The sequence below is a fragment of the Siniperca chuatsi genome, linkage group LG7 (assembly GCF_020085105.1).
Source record: "Siniperca chuatsi isolate FFG_IHB_CAS linkage group LG7, ASM2008510v1, whole genome shotgun sequence".
Lineage (NCBI taxonomy): Eukaryota > Metazoa > Chordata > Actinopteri > Centrarchiformes > Sinipercidae > Siniperca > Siniperca chuatsi.
The window spans coordinates 11,518,803-11,531,928 of NC_058048.1; the positions used below are offsets into that span (position 1 = coordinate 11,518,803).

General features: G+C 40.0%; 1 protein-coding gene across 4 annotated transcripts in view; it reads left to right on the top strand.

Moving 5' to 3' along the window:
* Positions 1 to 13,126, top strand: part of lekr1 (leucine, glutamate and lysine rich 1) — a 76,127-nt gene that overhangs the window by 53,096 nt on the left and 9,905 nt on the right. For all 4 annotated transcript variants that reach the window (XM_044203176.1, XM_044203175.1, XM_044203177.1 and 1 more), the window contains 3 exons: positions 630 to 707; positions 2,540 to 2,743; positions 11,783 to 11,858. In XM_044203176.1, coding sequence (XP_044059111.1) covers positions 630 to 707; positions 2,540 to 2,743; positions 11,783 to 11,858 — 358 coding nt within the window. The remainder of the gene's footprint in view (positions 1 to 629; positions 708 to 2,539; positions 2,744 to 11,782; positions 11,859 to 13,126) is intronic.

Below are 13,126 nucleotides of genomic sequence, written 5' to 3' on the forward strand. Positions count from 1 at the left end.
TGCCGCCAGAGAGGGGATTAGGCTGAGAAGCCGACAGGGTTAGGAGGGTTGGGGTAAAGTCTGTGTGTGTGGGTATGTGCACAGGAGGCGGGAGTACCACATACTGTCATTGGCACGCAGAATTAGAATTAAAACTGATTTCCAATTTACTTTCTCAAGAGCGAGGCAGCAGCTGCACATGGAAGAAGAAAACACACATGCACACAGCTTATTTACTTTGAATTTACTTTGAACAAAAAAAATCTAAATGACTTTTGGAAAGTTGCTCAGGTGTAAAGTGATAACCAATAGTATTGTGCAAGCCAAACGAGTCGTGATATACAGGAAGCTGTCTTGAACTTTTACTGATCCCAGAGGGAGAATTCATTGTTCAGCTTGGCTTCTTCCACATTGAGATTCAAGCTTAAGACTACACAGAATAGCAGTTGTATGGATTTGGTATCTTGCTCAAGTACTTTTCAATGACACAATGAAATTGTAAAAACATACTCTGGGAGTATATATTATATTTCCCTCTGCCTGAATGTGAAATGTGGGTGCAATTAATGTGAATTACATTTTAGGAAGAGAAGAAAGTATTTATTTTTGGTGAAAATTAAGTGAACATGCCATGCACTTTGTGTCTCCAGGGAGCAGAAGAGACAGACAGAGGAGCAGCTGTACCACCAGAAAGACTCTGAGAAAGAGCACAGAGAAAAAATCCTCAGGTATACTGACTTCTCCTCTTTCTTTTTCTATGCAGTTTTGTTTTATCTCGTGATAAATTCCCATCCTTTCCCTTCTCCAACTTTCCCACAATCCCTGTACTCATCCCACTCATTCTCCCCCAAAACATCCTCTTCCTCTGCTTCATTTCTCTTCTCCATCTCCTTCCTCCCAGAGAGAGGTGGGGATATTAGTGTCAGTTGAGATCTGCTCTTGGATCAGTTGAGGAGATCTTAGGCTCCATAAAGTGCCAGTGACACAGCAGAGAGTCTCGTGTGAGGCTTGCGCAACAGATGGAAGCACTCTTTAGTTGGCATGGAGTCATGTTTCTCACACACACTCATCTGTGCACAGAGGCACGCACATACTGTAGATATGCAGAGGCAAAGTGGTACTTTTGTTGGAGTGCATCACACTAATGCACAGGCAGACACATGTGCAAACACACCCAACCCACATGCATACACCCACAGACAGACATATATACACATGGAGCCTCTCATCTTTCCATGCAGGCGTTAGATGTATGTGGGGTGTGTATTTTTTCACATGGTATCTGCTGGTATTCTTTTTCTAAGCCACTGGCGGCCTGGTGTGTTCAATTACACTGTCGATTTATTTCCCTTCCCACACAGCAGTCTCTGATCTCACCCTCTGGCTCCTATACAGCTCAACATATGATAGCACTCCACTGGGGGGTTGGAAGCTATTTAGAAGGGATGAGCGGTTGGAGAGAGGGAGCAAACCCCCTCCCATAGCTGAGAGAAAATGTAATGGGTGACAACAATTCACCAAACTGTCCAAGATTGGAGCCCATGGGTGGCTAAAGATAATGTTTATCTGGTCAAGAAGCTTAGGTTTCTGAAGAGAAATTAATAAGAAGATGCTAGTTAGTAGTTGCAGCTTTAAAGTTGAATGGGTTGTGAATCTGTCCAGTTTCACTTTGTTCAAATTGTTTTAATCAGAATCAGAATCAGAAATAACTTTATTGATCCCCGAGGGGAAACGTTACAGCTGCTCACTATCACTCAATGCACACAGGAATAGAAGTACTAATAGAATATAAATATAAATAATAATAAAATAAGTCTGCAACGAGACAATTATTCCAGTAATAAATAAGAGATGTAGACAGTTCCAGTAAGAAATATGAGATGTTTTTTTAAATGTCACTGCAGTTTCTCTTCATATGTAAACATAAAACAGATACCAACTGCCATAACACTGACCGTCAACATAGTGACATATTAAAACTGTCATTTCTATTCGCAAACCTTTCCTCAGAGTAAGGAGAGATAAGAAAACAGCTTTTCCTGTGTTTGATACCACTTAACTGCTCTTTCTCTCTTTGTCAGTCCATCTCTTTCTTTACTTGAACTCTCTTTCCAAAAACATTTGATCCAACTCGACTGTCTCCTGATGAAGGGGGAAATCTGCTTGAAGCACTAATATTGCACTGAGGCAGACCGACACAGATACTGACATATATGTACACACATTCACAAAATTTTCATTATCATGTTTTCATGTACGTGCAATATGTGTGCATAAGTGGGTATTCTCAGTATTACTTGATATAAGTTAACTGTCAGTACAACACTACAGTGATTTGGTACCTGTGTGGAAAGCCTTGTCTGTTGGTTTTACTAAAAAGAAAAACAGAATGTGTGTTTGAATTGAGAGTTTGGCCCAGTTGTGGTGTGTTTGTGTGTGTCAAGAACCTGACTAGAAGGAGCCTGATAAGGTTGGAAAATAAATGGCTTCTCTCTTATGTAACAGACAGTAACCATCGGTGTGTTTGCGCTCACTCTCATCTTCTGCGTCTTTTCAACAGGTTAAAAGGGGAGTTGGAGGAGAAACATGAGAGGTGGTTGTCATGCCAACGAAGATGCGACACCGTACAGGAGCAGCTGTCGTCATGGCAGCAGAGAGAGGAACAAATGAACAGGAAGTACTGCGTGGCTGAAGAGGAAGTGACACGACTGAGGGAAGCTCTGGAGAAGGTCCAGCAGGAAAAGAGAGAGCTGAGGACAGAAAGGTCATGATTGTGATATCTGTTCTGCTCTTTTTACATCTACTTCTTTTCTATTCACAAATATTTTACTAATCTGATTCTGATTGTTTATGTACACCCTAAAAAATGGAGAAACGAATCTTGAACCTTGAAATATGTATGATGATCTTAAATTTTAGCACCAGTAATAGGCTGGTACACAAACTGGTACAAAACCTATTTTCTCAATCAGTTTCTTACCATGTGTGATAGAGTCTTACATAAACACAACATTTTCTGCCAAAGTTAGAACAGTTTTGGCCGTTTCACTTGAGAGATTTCTGTTGTTCTTTTGTTTCTGTACTCTTCTCACTAGTTTGAAGTGGATAGGGTTTTGTTTTGAAAATGGTGATGTCACATACTTGAAAACACCAATCAGCATTTAGGAACATTTGAATCAGAAACTGAAGACAATTGGTGGGTTGTTTGGTTACTGTCAGTCAAATCTGATCAAATCACACCCACACAGTTCTGATGAAGCACATTAGCTGAATTTTTATAGAGACATACTTAAGATTTGAAACCAAGTTTTCATGGGCTTTAAAGGGGTCATATTATTGGCTTTCCCCTGTCCTTTAATGTGTTATATATCTTTTTTGTGCATGTAATAGGTTTGCAAAGTGAAAAACCCCAAAGTCCAGTTACCCTCTCCCACAGAAAACACTGCTCCTGAACTGCCTGAAAACAGCTAGATTGTAGTCCAGCCTTTACTTCTGTAACATATCTACGTCACTATGTAACACGTGTCATAATGCACAAATTGAGCAGTTTCCACAAGTACACCTATATATGAAATTAAAATAATGTTATAAAGTTGATACTGTGATGTACAGTTAAAACGTTACGTATGAAAGATAAATTAGTTTCAAATTAACAATTTACCACTCTGAAACGTCTTGCTCCTGTCTAAGTTGTGAAGTTGGTTCAGGTTGTTCTGCCTGTGTTTCAGTATCAGACTCGGGCTCGAACATGTACGGCTCAACTGAAGCCATAGTTAGCGGCTGAAGCAGCTTTGTTTTGGATCACACTACCTTGCTCGTCAGGACCCACCCTACTCTGCTTCTGATTGGCTAGTAGTCCTTACCTAGGTACTGCGCATGTGCAACTCCCAACAAAGATCGAATAGAAATGAGATGCCTCACTCTGTAGCTAAAACAGAGCATTCAAGACACAGGGGGAAAAGAGATGCTGCAGCAATGTGCATTATGAGAAAAAATATGGTGTTTTTTGAAAATGAAACCATGTAAACCTATTCTGATACAACCCCAAAGTAAAATTAAAAACCTGAAAATGAGCATAATATGACCACTTTATAGGAATAGTACAATGTTTTGGGAAACAACTATTTATGCTAACATTAATTTGTAAAACAGTTACAAATGAGACAGAAACAAAAAATGAGCCATCAGTGATTTAGTCACAAACATGCTTGTCAGAGTTTACTATTATAAAACATAGAGTTGACTTTGGTGTTCTGGTCCTACTCAAAGCTTGTCAGAAACCCATGTCATATTGGGTTGAATTGCAGACCAATTAAAGCTTACTGGGACCAGCTTCAGTGCACCGCTGTGCTTTGCTTTGCTTTTCTTAACAGTGACACCACAACCACAGACTGATGGCTGTCTAAATCCCTGGTTGGGAAATAGACTGTTTTGTTCTAATGTTAAATATTTACAACCCTTTTGTGTCTGAGAGGGCATGGGGTGAGTGCAGGCAGGAATCCTGTGTATGTGTTCTTGTCAATGCAAAGCCAAGGGCCTACGTCTTTCTATGAGAGCAGAGTGATCTAATAGTTGGGAGCTGTGCCCAGTCTCTTATGTAAGGTGTTAACTCTCTGTGTGTGGCTGGCTCACACTGCCCAGCACACTGCTCAATAACCTTGCATTTTTGGGTGTTTATCCATGTCAATACTTGTAGGTACTGTAGGTTGTTTTTTGGTTTTTTTTGTTTTTTGGCTACATGTCCCTGATTGCTCTGTTTGCAGAGCTGGACAGAGCTCAAACCTCAGGGGTGTTACATAGTGCTACATTCTGTGCTCCAGACTCAGATGATGCTGCTGCAGTGACAGGAAGTGAATCTTAAAAAATGAATCACAGAATCATTCTTTACAATGCGGCATAAGGATGATCCCTTTTCATTGATAAGTGGTTTGTGTTGCCTTGTCATTTATTTGCATTTAACTGTTTTATATTTCTGTGAGAAGACATGGTCTGAAAACCCCATAATGCATTATATGAAAAACTGTGACAGTGTGAAACAAAATGATTAATGATTAATCATAGAAGGTACAAGCAGAAACACTTGGTCATGGACCATGGAAATGGTCATGGAAAGCTATATTTTGTTGAGTAGTTGTTTACTACACAGCTGTCTCTCCAGGTAATAAATTGAGGACCCTGGCACTGAAAGAAATATGTACTGTAGAGCAGAAGCCAAATACATGACAAATTTATATATTTGTATATGCAGTATATCATATACATTTATGGCACAGCACTGCAACCTATGACCTTCATCATGGAGTTGGCCTCACATAGGAAATACTCCTTCCGACATCTTGCCTAAGAGGGTTTTGTTTTCCCTTTCAGGATCTCAAACAAGTTCATACACGTTTGTTTCACTATCCCCGTGGGGGACAGTCAATGACATAATGCTTTCCCAAGCCCCTTACCCTAACCTTAACCATCACAACTAAATGCCTAACCTTAACCCTTACTCTAACCCTAACCTATTTGTAACCTGTACACTAAAACCAAGTCTTAACCCTCAAAAAGCAGTCTATATCTGTGGGGACCTCAATTTTTGTCCCCACGGTGACACAAGTCCTCATGGGTTGGTGTGCATTAAGGTTAAAGTCCCCACCAGGATATAAAAACATAAAACACACACTTGACGGTAGACGGTTGTATATATATATGTGTATGTGTGTGTGTGTGTGTGTGTGCCAAGCAGCAACCTCCGGGACTGAAAAGTGAAGGCAATGGGAAGTGCCTTAAACCTGCATTCTTTCTACTGGCCAGCAGGGGGTGACTCCACTGGTTGCAAAAAGAAGTCCAATTGTATAGAAGTCTATGAGAAAATGACCCTCACTTGATTTATTACCTCAGTAAACGGTTTTCTAACTGGTTTATGGTCTCAGTCACTAGTTTCAAGTCTTCTTCAATACAGCATGAAGTTCATTTTGTAAATTATGGTCCCATTTAGAGTAAAATAGACAGTACAAAAGGGTATGCTTTAGGGTGTGTCTATGTTGTGATTGACAAGTCGCTACCACTGCAACCTGTCAATCAGGATAGATGCATAGCAATGCGTATACTTCCCCAGCTGTATGCTCTCATCCAAATATGTTCATTTCTGGTTCCAAAAAACCAAGATGGCAACGGTCAAAATGCAAAACTCGAGGCTTCAAAACGGTAGTCCACACGGTGGCTATGTCCATTTCTTTTATACAGTCTGTGGTTTGTGCGTGTTTTCATCATCGGTTCATCTGGTCTTTACCATCAAAAGTTTTCTTATTGCTTTGTACAGTCAAACTTTCTGTCCTGTTGGCAAGGAGAAACACCAGCAAGCATTGCGTAGTGAAATCAAAGTCTTATGATGGGTAGGGATTACAGGTAATTTGTGAAAATGTCCTTTGATTTAATTATTCTATTGAACAATCCTTTCAAAGAGTGTTAAAACAATAGCTTTTTTTGCTGTAGATAATTAGAGGTGATAGTATCAGTTTTGATATATTTTTATGAGCCAATTGATTCCCAACAAATTGCAGAAATATAAGAATGATGACCAAATATCTGAGCGCTAAAACTCAGTGGTAGACTTGAAAGTGAAAGCATGCCCCTCTAGGCTGAAATTGTTTAATTTTTCCAGTTGATCTCATTATTTAAATAAATATCAAAGGCTTGATGGGACACAAAGAGACACCCAAGCCTGTTTCTCTGCGGCATCCTCAGCTGAACTTAGAGAGTTCAGTTGTTGGAGGTCTAATGGTCAATGTGTGTCTAAATGTCCTTTCTTCAGACTCTCAGAGAGGAAAAGGCTGGATTACTGAGATGACTGTACTCACTTTATTTCCCGACCACAAGCATTCACACATACGTGCACGCACACGCATTCCAAGACTTTTTTTTCCTCGTTATAAGAGATTTGACCACTTCCACTGACCTCCAGTGACCCATGAAAGGACACGCTGTTCCCTTGTTCTTACATCGGTTTTGTACACACTTGCACGTACACACACAGATTTATCCTACATTTCTACAGTATATGCCTTATCACCACTTCTCCTGCTTCCTCTTACCAAGCCTCCTGTATTAATCTAATCTGATTCCATCTTTGTCCTCCTCTAACCCCTGTTATCTAATTCACACACACCCCCAAACACACACTCCACCCTCTGTGCCACCCTGTCACTGCACATCCCTCTGTCCCAACACCTCTGTTGCATGATCTAACCAGAAACCAACGCCATCTTTCCACCCCCGGGACCCATTTATGCAATGCCATTGTAACTGTGGTAAATTGTTGTGTAGAGTTAAAATACATTTTATACTGAGGATATATCTGTCATATGTGCTGTGTAGTGGTATATGGACCCAAAGGCAGATGATCAGGAAGTGGTATGAGGTGAAGTAGCCAGATGGCTACCATGTTTATTGGGGGTGGTGTGGCTTACAGGCAGACCGTTAGGCAGACAGGTAATGAACAGGCAACAGGAAAATGGGTTTCCGGCTGGCAGTAGTGGTGGTACAACAAAAAGTGCACCAAACGGCAACACACACAAATGTCAGGACACTCACAAGACAGGAACAAAACTCAAGATAGGTGCAACATCAGACAGGAATCACACCAGACAGTAGCAACAATGATCCAATACTGAACAAAGACAGAGACCCGGATTAAATACCCTAGGGGAGGTGAGCCAACGAGACACAGGTGCAAACAATCAAGGAAGGGCAAACAATCAAAACTGGAGGGAAAGCAAACAAAGACAGGAAGTAAAGCCACAAGACACACAAGAGGAGAAACACACTACAAAATAAAACCTTAAACTACCACAATATCCCTTGTGTAATAAGCCCTTTGGAGGGTTAATGTGGGTTAAGGTGGCCTTTAAAACAGTTTATTTCCAGTAGGAGGCTGTGGGAAGAGAAAATATAGCTTAATTCCCCACTTCATGCCCACGTAATGTTTAATCTACTATATGCCTTTTGCTGCAGTCAGGTGTCAAATACTCGTAATTTTCTGACACTTTATAGCATTTCAAAGTAGCTCATTTAGAATGTGTAAAGTTAATGAGTTGAACATTTTTGCAGACGTTAGTACACATGATAATTCTGCTTTATACTATAAAGCAGTATAGTAAGTATAGGTGGTTAAAGGATAAGAGTTAACACTAGATTTTTTTAAATAAAACGGCCATAGCAAAATAAAAAGTGTACATAAAGAACAAACCTATATAATGATTTATTCAGCACTATAAATGGCCAGTTATGAGCAAAATCTGTCCTCCAAAACTGATGTTTGTAAAATGAGTCAAAAATTAAAGCCAAATTACTGCTACTGAAAAAGGTCACTCAGTCACGATGACAAGGATAATTTCCTCCATTGTCTATAGGTTGACTTGGACCTGCAGTTATGAATCTAGTTATGTGGAACAATGCACGTGTTGATGAAAGCCAGTGAAGTGAAAAGACAAGCATAGTAACCAGCAGACAATGGTTTCACCAGGCCAGGGCTGTGGGATTGAGGGGCGGTGGGATGGAAGGAAGTGAGGGAAAGACATATGAGTGGAGAGGGATGAAGGAAGGTATAGAGGAGAGGAGGCTTAGAGAGCGAGAGGGTGGGAGGCAGAGGTTGAGGGATTGTTGTAGGGAGGAGGGATGGAGACCGTGACTGTGGTTGCAGTGGTTACTTCACACACTGTCTGGCTCTCGCATGCACACAGCCTGGGTCATAGGGGCCGCACACGATCTACACACACACACACGAAACATGACAGCTTGCCCTTGATTCGCTATAACTGACACAAAGTTAAAAACAGAGAGACAGCGCGAGAGAGGAAAAGAGGAGGGAGAGGGGAAAAATAGTGAAAGTGGCAGAAAGTGGAGAGAGTAAAAGATTTAAAAGTCAAGAGAGGTCAGGAGTATCTGTGTGGTTCCTCATCCATCTGTTAAATGTGAGAGGACTTGATTCAAGTGGTTTCAAGCAGTGGAGGAATGTTTTCGTGACAGAAATTGTGATCCCAAAAACTCTCCCTTTTGTCTGTCCCTATACAGAGAAGTGGTTTAATGCCTTAGGCTTTATACAGTTAGGCTAATAAAAGACTTTAAACGATTAATGTCAACAACACAGCTATAGGATACTTCCTTCAGCTATGTTTACTGCTCTCTTACAACTCTTTTCTCTCTCTTCTGTTTCTGTATTTTCTCAATTTTTCTCCCTGGAAAGAATTATATAATTCTTGTCTGGGTCTTTTACTTTTATTGTGGCTCTCTGCGTCCTTTTTATTCACTTGTCATAAATTGCCAGTGATTTAAATTCGTATGTCAAATTTTTACAAGGCAGTCCGTTCCTGCTTTGAACGCGTGGGTGAGTGTGAGAAGATTCTCGACTTTGAAATCTTAATCATCTTTCCAGGTGGAGAGTTATGTCCCTGAAAAAAGCATAGAGGATGTAAGAGATGATGTCAGCGGAGATTCAAGTTAACTGTTGATCTACATTGTTGATTCATACACAATAAAAACTATTTAAAATTGCCCTTGAGCTTCGCTGTAAAAATCGGATATCATTTGGAGTCGAGTCAGCCTTCTTTGTCTGCGTGTGCACACAAAGATTGTATCAGCATAAAGTGGAAAAATGTTATGTGCCTTTTGATGAGGTAGCAGCCGCTTACACTGCACACTCGCCTGTCCTTAAAAGCAGCCTGGCGTGTGAGTGAATGAGAGAGTGCTCCCAGATTTTCCCATCATTCCTCCCTGTAATCCCCCCAGACCTCCTTCTGAGCGCTGAATCTGCACGCTCACGCTCCCCGGGGGGTCACACACACGCACAGACACACACACACATACAGGCTCAAAGTTGATATTAAATCTTCTGGTTCACTACCTTTGGAGGGGTCTACTTTTTTTGATAATCAGAGAACCGGAATTACATCTGACAGTGGGACACAAACATGCAAGCACTCAAACACACTCACATACAGATACACACAAACACTGTATGCATCAGCAGTTTTTTACATATTAAAAATGCTTCAGCTCTATAAAACTGTCAAATCCTCACTTACAGCTAAGACTTAACTGCAAAACTGGTGGGTAGTTTCATAATGCTTTAACAGCAACAGCCTTTTTTTCTTGTAAAGCTTACATCTCCTCTCTGAATCCCATCTTTTAACAAGGATGGGACACAATTAAATGAGCTTTAGGAGTCAGATCTTGGCATCAAACGTGCAACTCTTGGGGAGCGCTCATGCATGGCTGTCTGTCTGCATCTATTTTTGTGCTTCTCAGTGTGTGTGTGGGGTGAGTAGGCTGACGTGATTAGCCAGAGCCAGTGGAGTGAATAATATTGTGTCTGCCCCGACTAGGAAAAGATGGAATGTAGCTGCTGCTCTTTATTATACTGTAGATCATCTACTCCACCATCAGATATACACATGAAGTGTGCACATACACACACACAGACATCAGCTCACATGCTTTTCCTATACTATACCTATATTTCCTTACACACACAAGTGCTATAAGGCAGTGGCAGTGTCACATATAGGGCTACGATTTTTTAACGGGTATGATTTGAAATGTTCTTATGCCATTGTGTGTGTGTGTGTGCATATGCAACACCTTTTTTGCTATTACTGACTTTGCTAAGCTCCAATATTCATACAGCTATCAGAGTTCTGTTTCATATAGCTTATGTCGTTGTTTTTGGGTGATTAGTTCTTCCAGCAGAATCCTTGCTGCTGCTCAAATTCGTTGAGAGCTCCCTCAAAGAACCTTTTCCGCCAACTCTAGCTGTATAAACATTGGTGATAAACTGTCAATTCCTGAACTTGTCTCTGGCTGGATTAAGATTTATGCTGCTTCACATCTTATCAGCCAGACCAGCTGCTGAAACGACATATTATGTTTGGACAGAAGATCAACAAATCAATTAAATTCACCCATTCTAGCTATCTCATCTCCATCTCACTCTTTTTTTCTTTCTTTTCCTTCCTCATCCCGGTCTCTCTTTCCACAGAGACGTTTGGGAGTGTTCTTGTTATATATTCTTTATGCAACCCAACATGCTGAGAGGATAATCAAAAAAGAAACACGTGTAAATATTATCAGAGCTTTTTGGCTCATGACAGATATAGATGTGATGTTGGCTTATTTACTTACTTATCTATTCAACTGCAGAAAGTGCTGCAGTGTAAAAATGGTTAATGCAATCTTGCGTGTGTGAGAGAGACAGACAGAGAGAGAGTATTTTACACTTATTTCACTCAATGACTGTTAAAGCTCAAATTTCATGTCTGCCTGTGTCACTGCATGTTATTTTGTGTGCAAGTCTGTTTCTCTGATTTTGTATTTGGTGTCAGAATATATTGCTGATTTGTTGTTTCTTTTTGCATTTTCTCTATATGTCTGTGCTTGGGTGTCTTCATTTACATCGAGGGCACAGAGGGTCTTTGTAAAACTCCAGAAGCTAAAGCAGTCAACGACTGTGAACTTGTTAGTTGGTCTCATATGGGAATCTCAAGGCATTTACAGCAGAGCAGTAATGGATTTAGAAACAGATGGAAGACTGTTGGGCGCTGCTGTATCAAGTAAGGGAATTAGTTATTTGGTCCTAGGGCAGTTGCTATTTGAACATGGTTTCAGATGTTGATGATCTTCTCATTACACTGTGGATGCTTGATGGTATCAGATTTATTTAGATACAATTTTTTTAAAGGTACAATATTCTAGAGGACATTTAAGTTGTACGTACAGTACATTACTTCATTAGTTTCTGTTTTTCTCGTGTGTGTGTTTACAGGGAGATATTGATAGAGTCCCATGGCAGAGCCCTGAACAAGATGGAGGAAGATTGCAGACAGCAAATGGCCTCAAAGGTAATTCTTTACCAATACTAACAATCAGTAGGTGGTTTGTTAATTTTTAACAGGGTGGACATTTTTCACAAGCCACATGTCTTCTAAACATTCTGACACTAAAATGGCGTTTTTCAGACAGACAAATTAGGACAAAATTAACTATGTTTGAAACCTGTCTCCGTCTCAGCAACACACTCTCACAAAATCTGGTAACACAGATACTGAAAAAAAAATTATGTATGTAAAATAAAATAAACACTGGCCCAGACTCAGTATCAGCAGATAGTCAAGAAGATAGTCATCCTTGTAGCTAAATAAAGGCTTTACCAGTGTAATCTAATTACCTGGTGTAACTGGATATTGGTTATATGGTCTATAGATGTCATGTTTTAATTATGTAGGATGAACTCAAACAGATCAAAGCATTACTCATAAGCTTAGTGACTGTGGGTGTATCAGTTTGTGACTGGCAGACATTTCGTTCCAGTGTGTTGAAGTAAATAGACGTTAGGACAGCATCCAAGCCATTGTCACAGTTCAGAGGAGTTTAACAGCGAGGATCCTGACACACACAATGTGGATAAGATTATGAGGCTCCAAGACCACCAGTCTGTTTGACACCAGATAAACTAAATACACACACAAACACACACACACACACACACACACATACGAAACCAATCTGTCTTTTATTAGTCAAACAGTGCAAGAGTGTCTCTGACTGTCTGCCTGTCTGGCGGCAAGAGTCACTGAGGTTTAGTTAATCGTCACAACAAAGAGGAACTTTCACCAAAAAAAAAAAAAATAGCATCAAATCACTGTTGTCTCATATTTTGTTTCTGTCTCATTTCTTTTTCTTTCTTTTTTTTTTTTTTTTACAAATTATAATATCGTTTTATAAGAAAAACATTGTTGCTGTACATTTAACAGTGCTGCACCTTTGCTTAAGAAGGATCAGGTTACCACTGGTTTTAATATTGAAGGCCATGATACAGATTTCGAGGTTGAGGTCCATTGCTCCAGTTGTCAGGTTATAAGTAAAAGAGTCGAACAGAATCAGTTGATATACAGTCCATACAATACAGTAAAATATAATGTTTACCTTTTTGAATCACAACATAAGTCAACCAATTTTCTATAACTTGCAGTTGTAGCAAAATTACCATCATGTGTATGCATTAAAAGGAAAAGTGCTTGTAATTCTGTCATGGCACTCTTTGAATTAAAAATTGTAACATACAGTAGAAAAAAGGGAGTTCTGTACACTTTGAAAGGTAACCATGTCC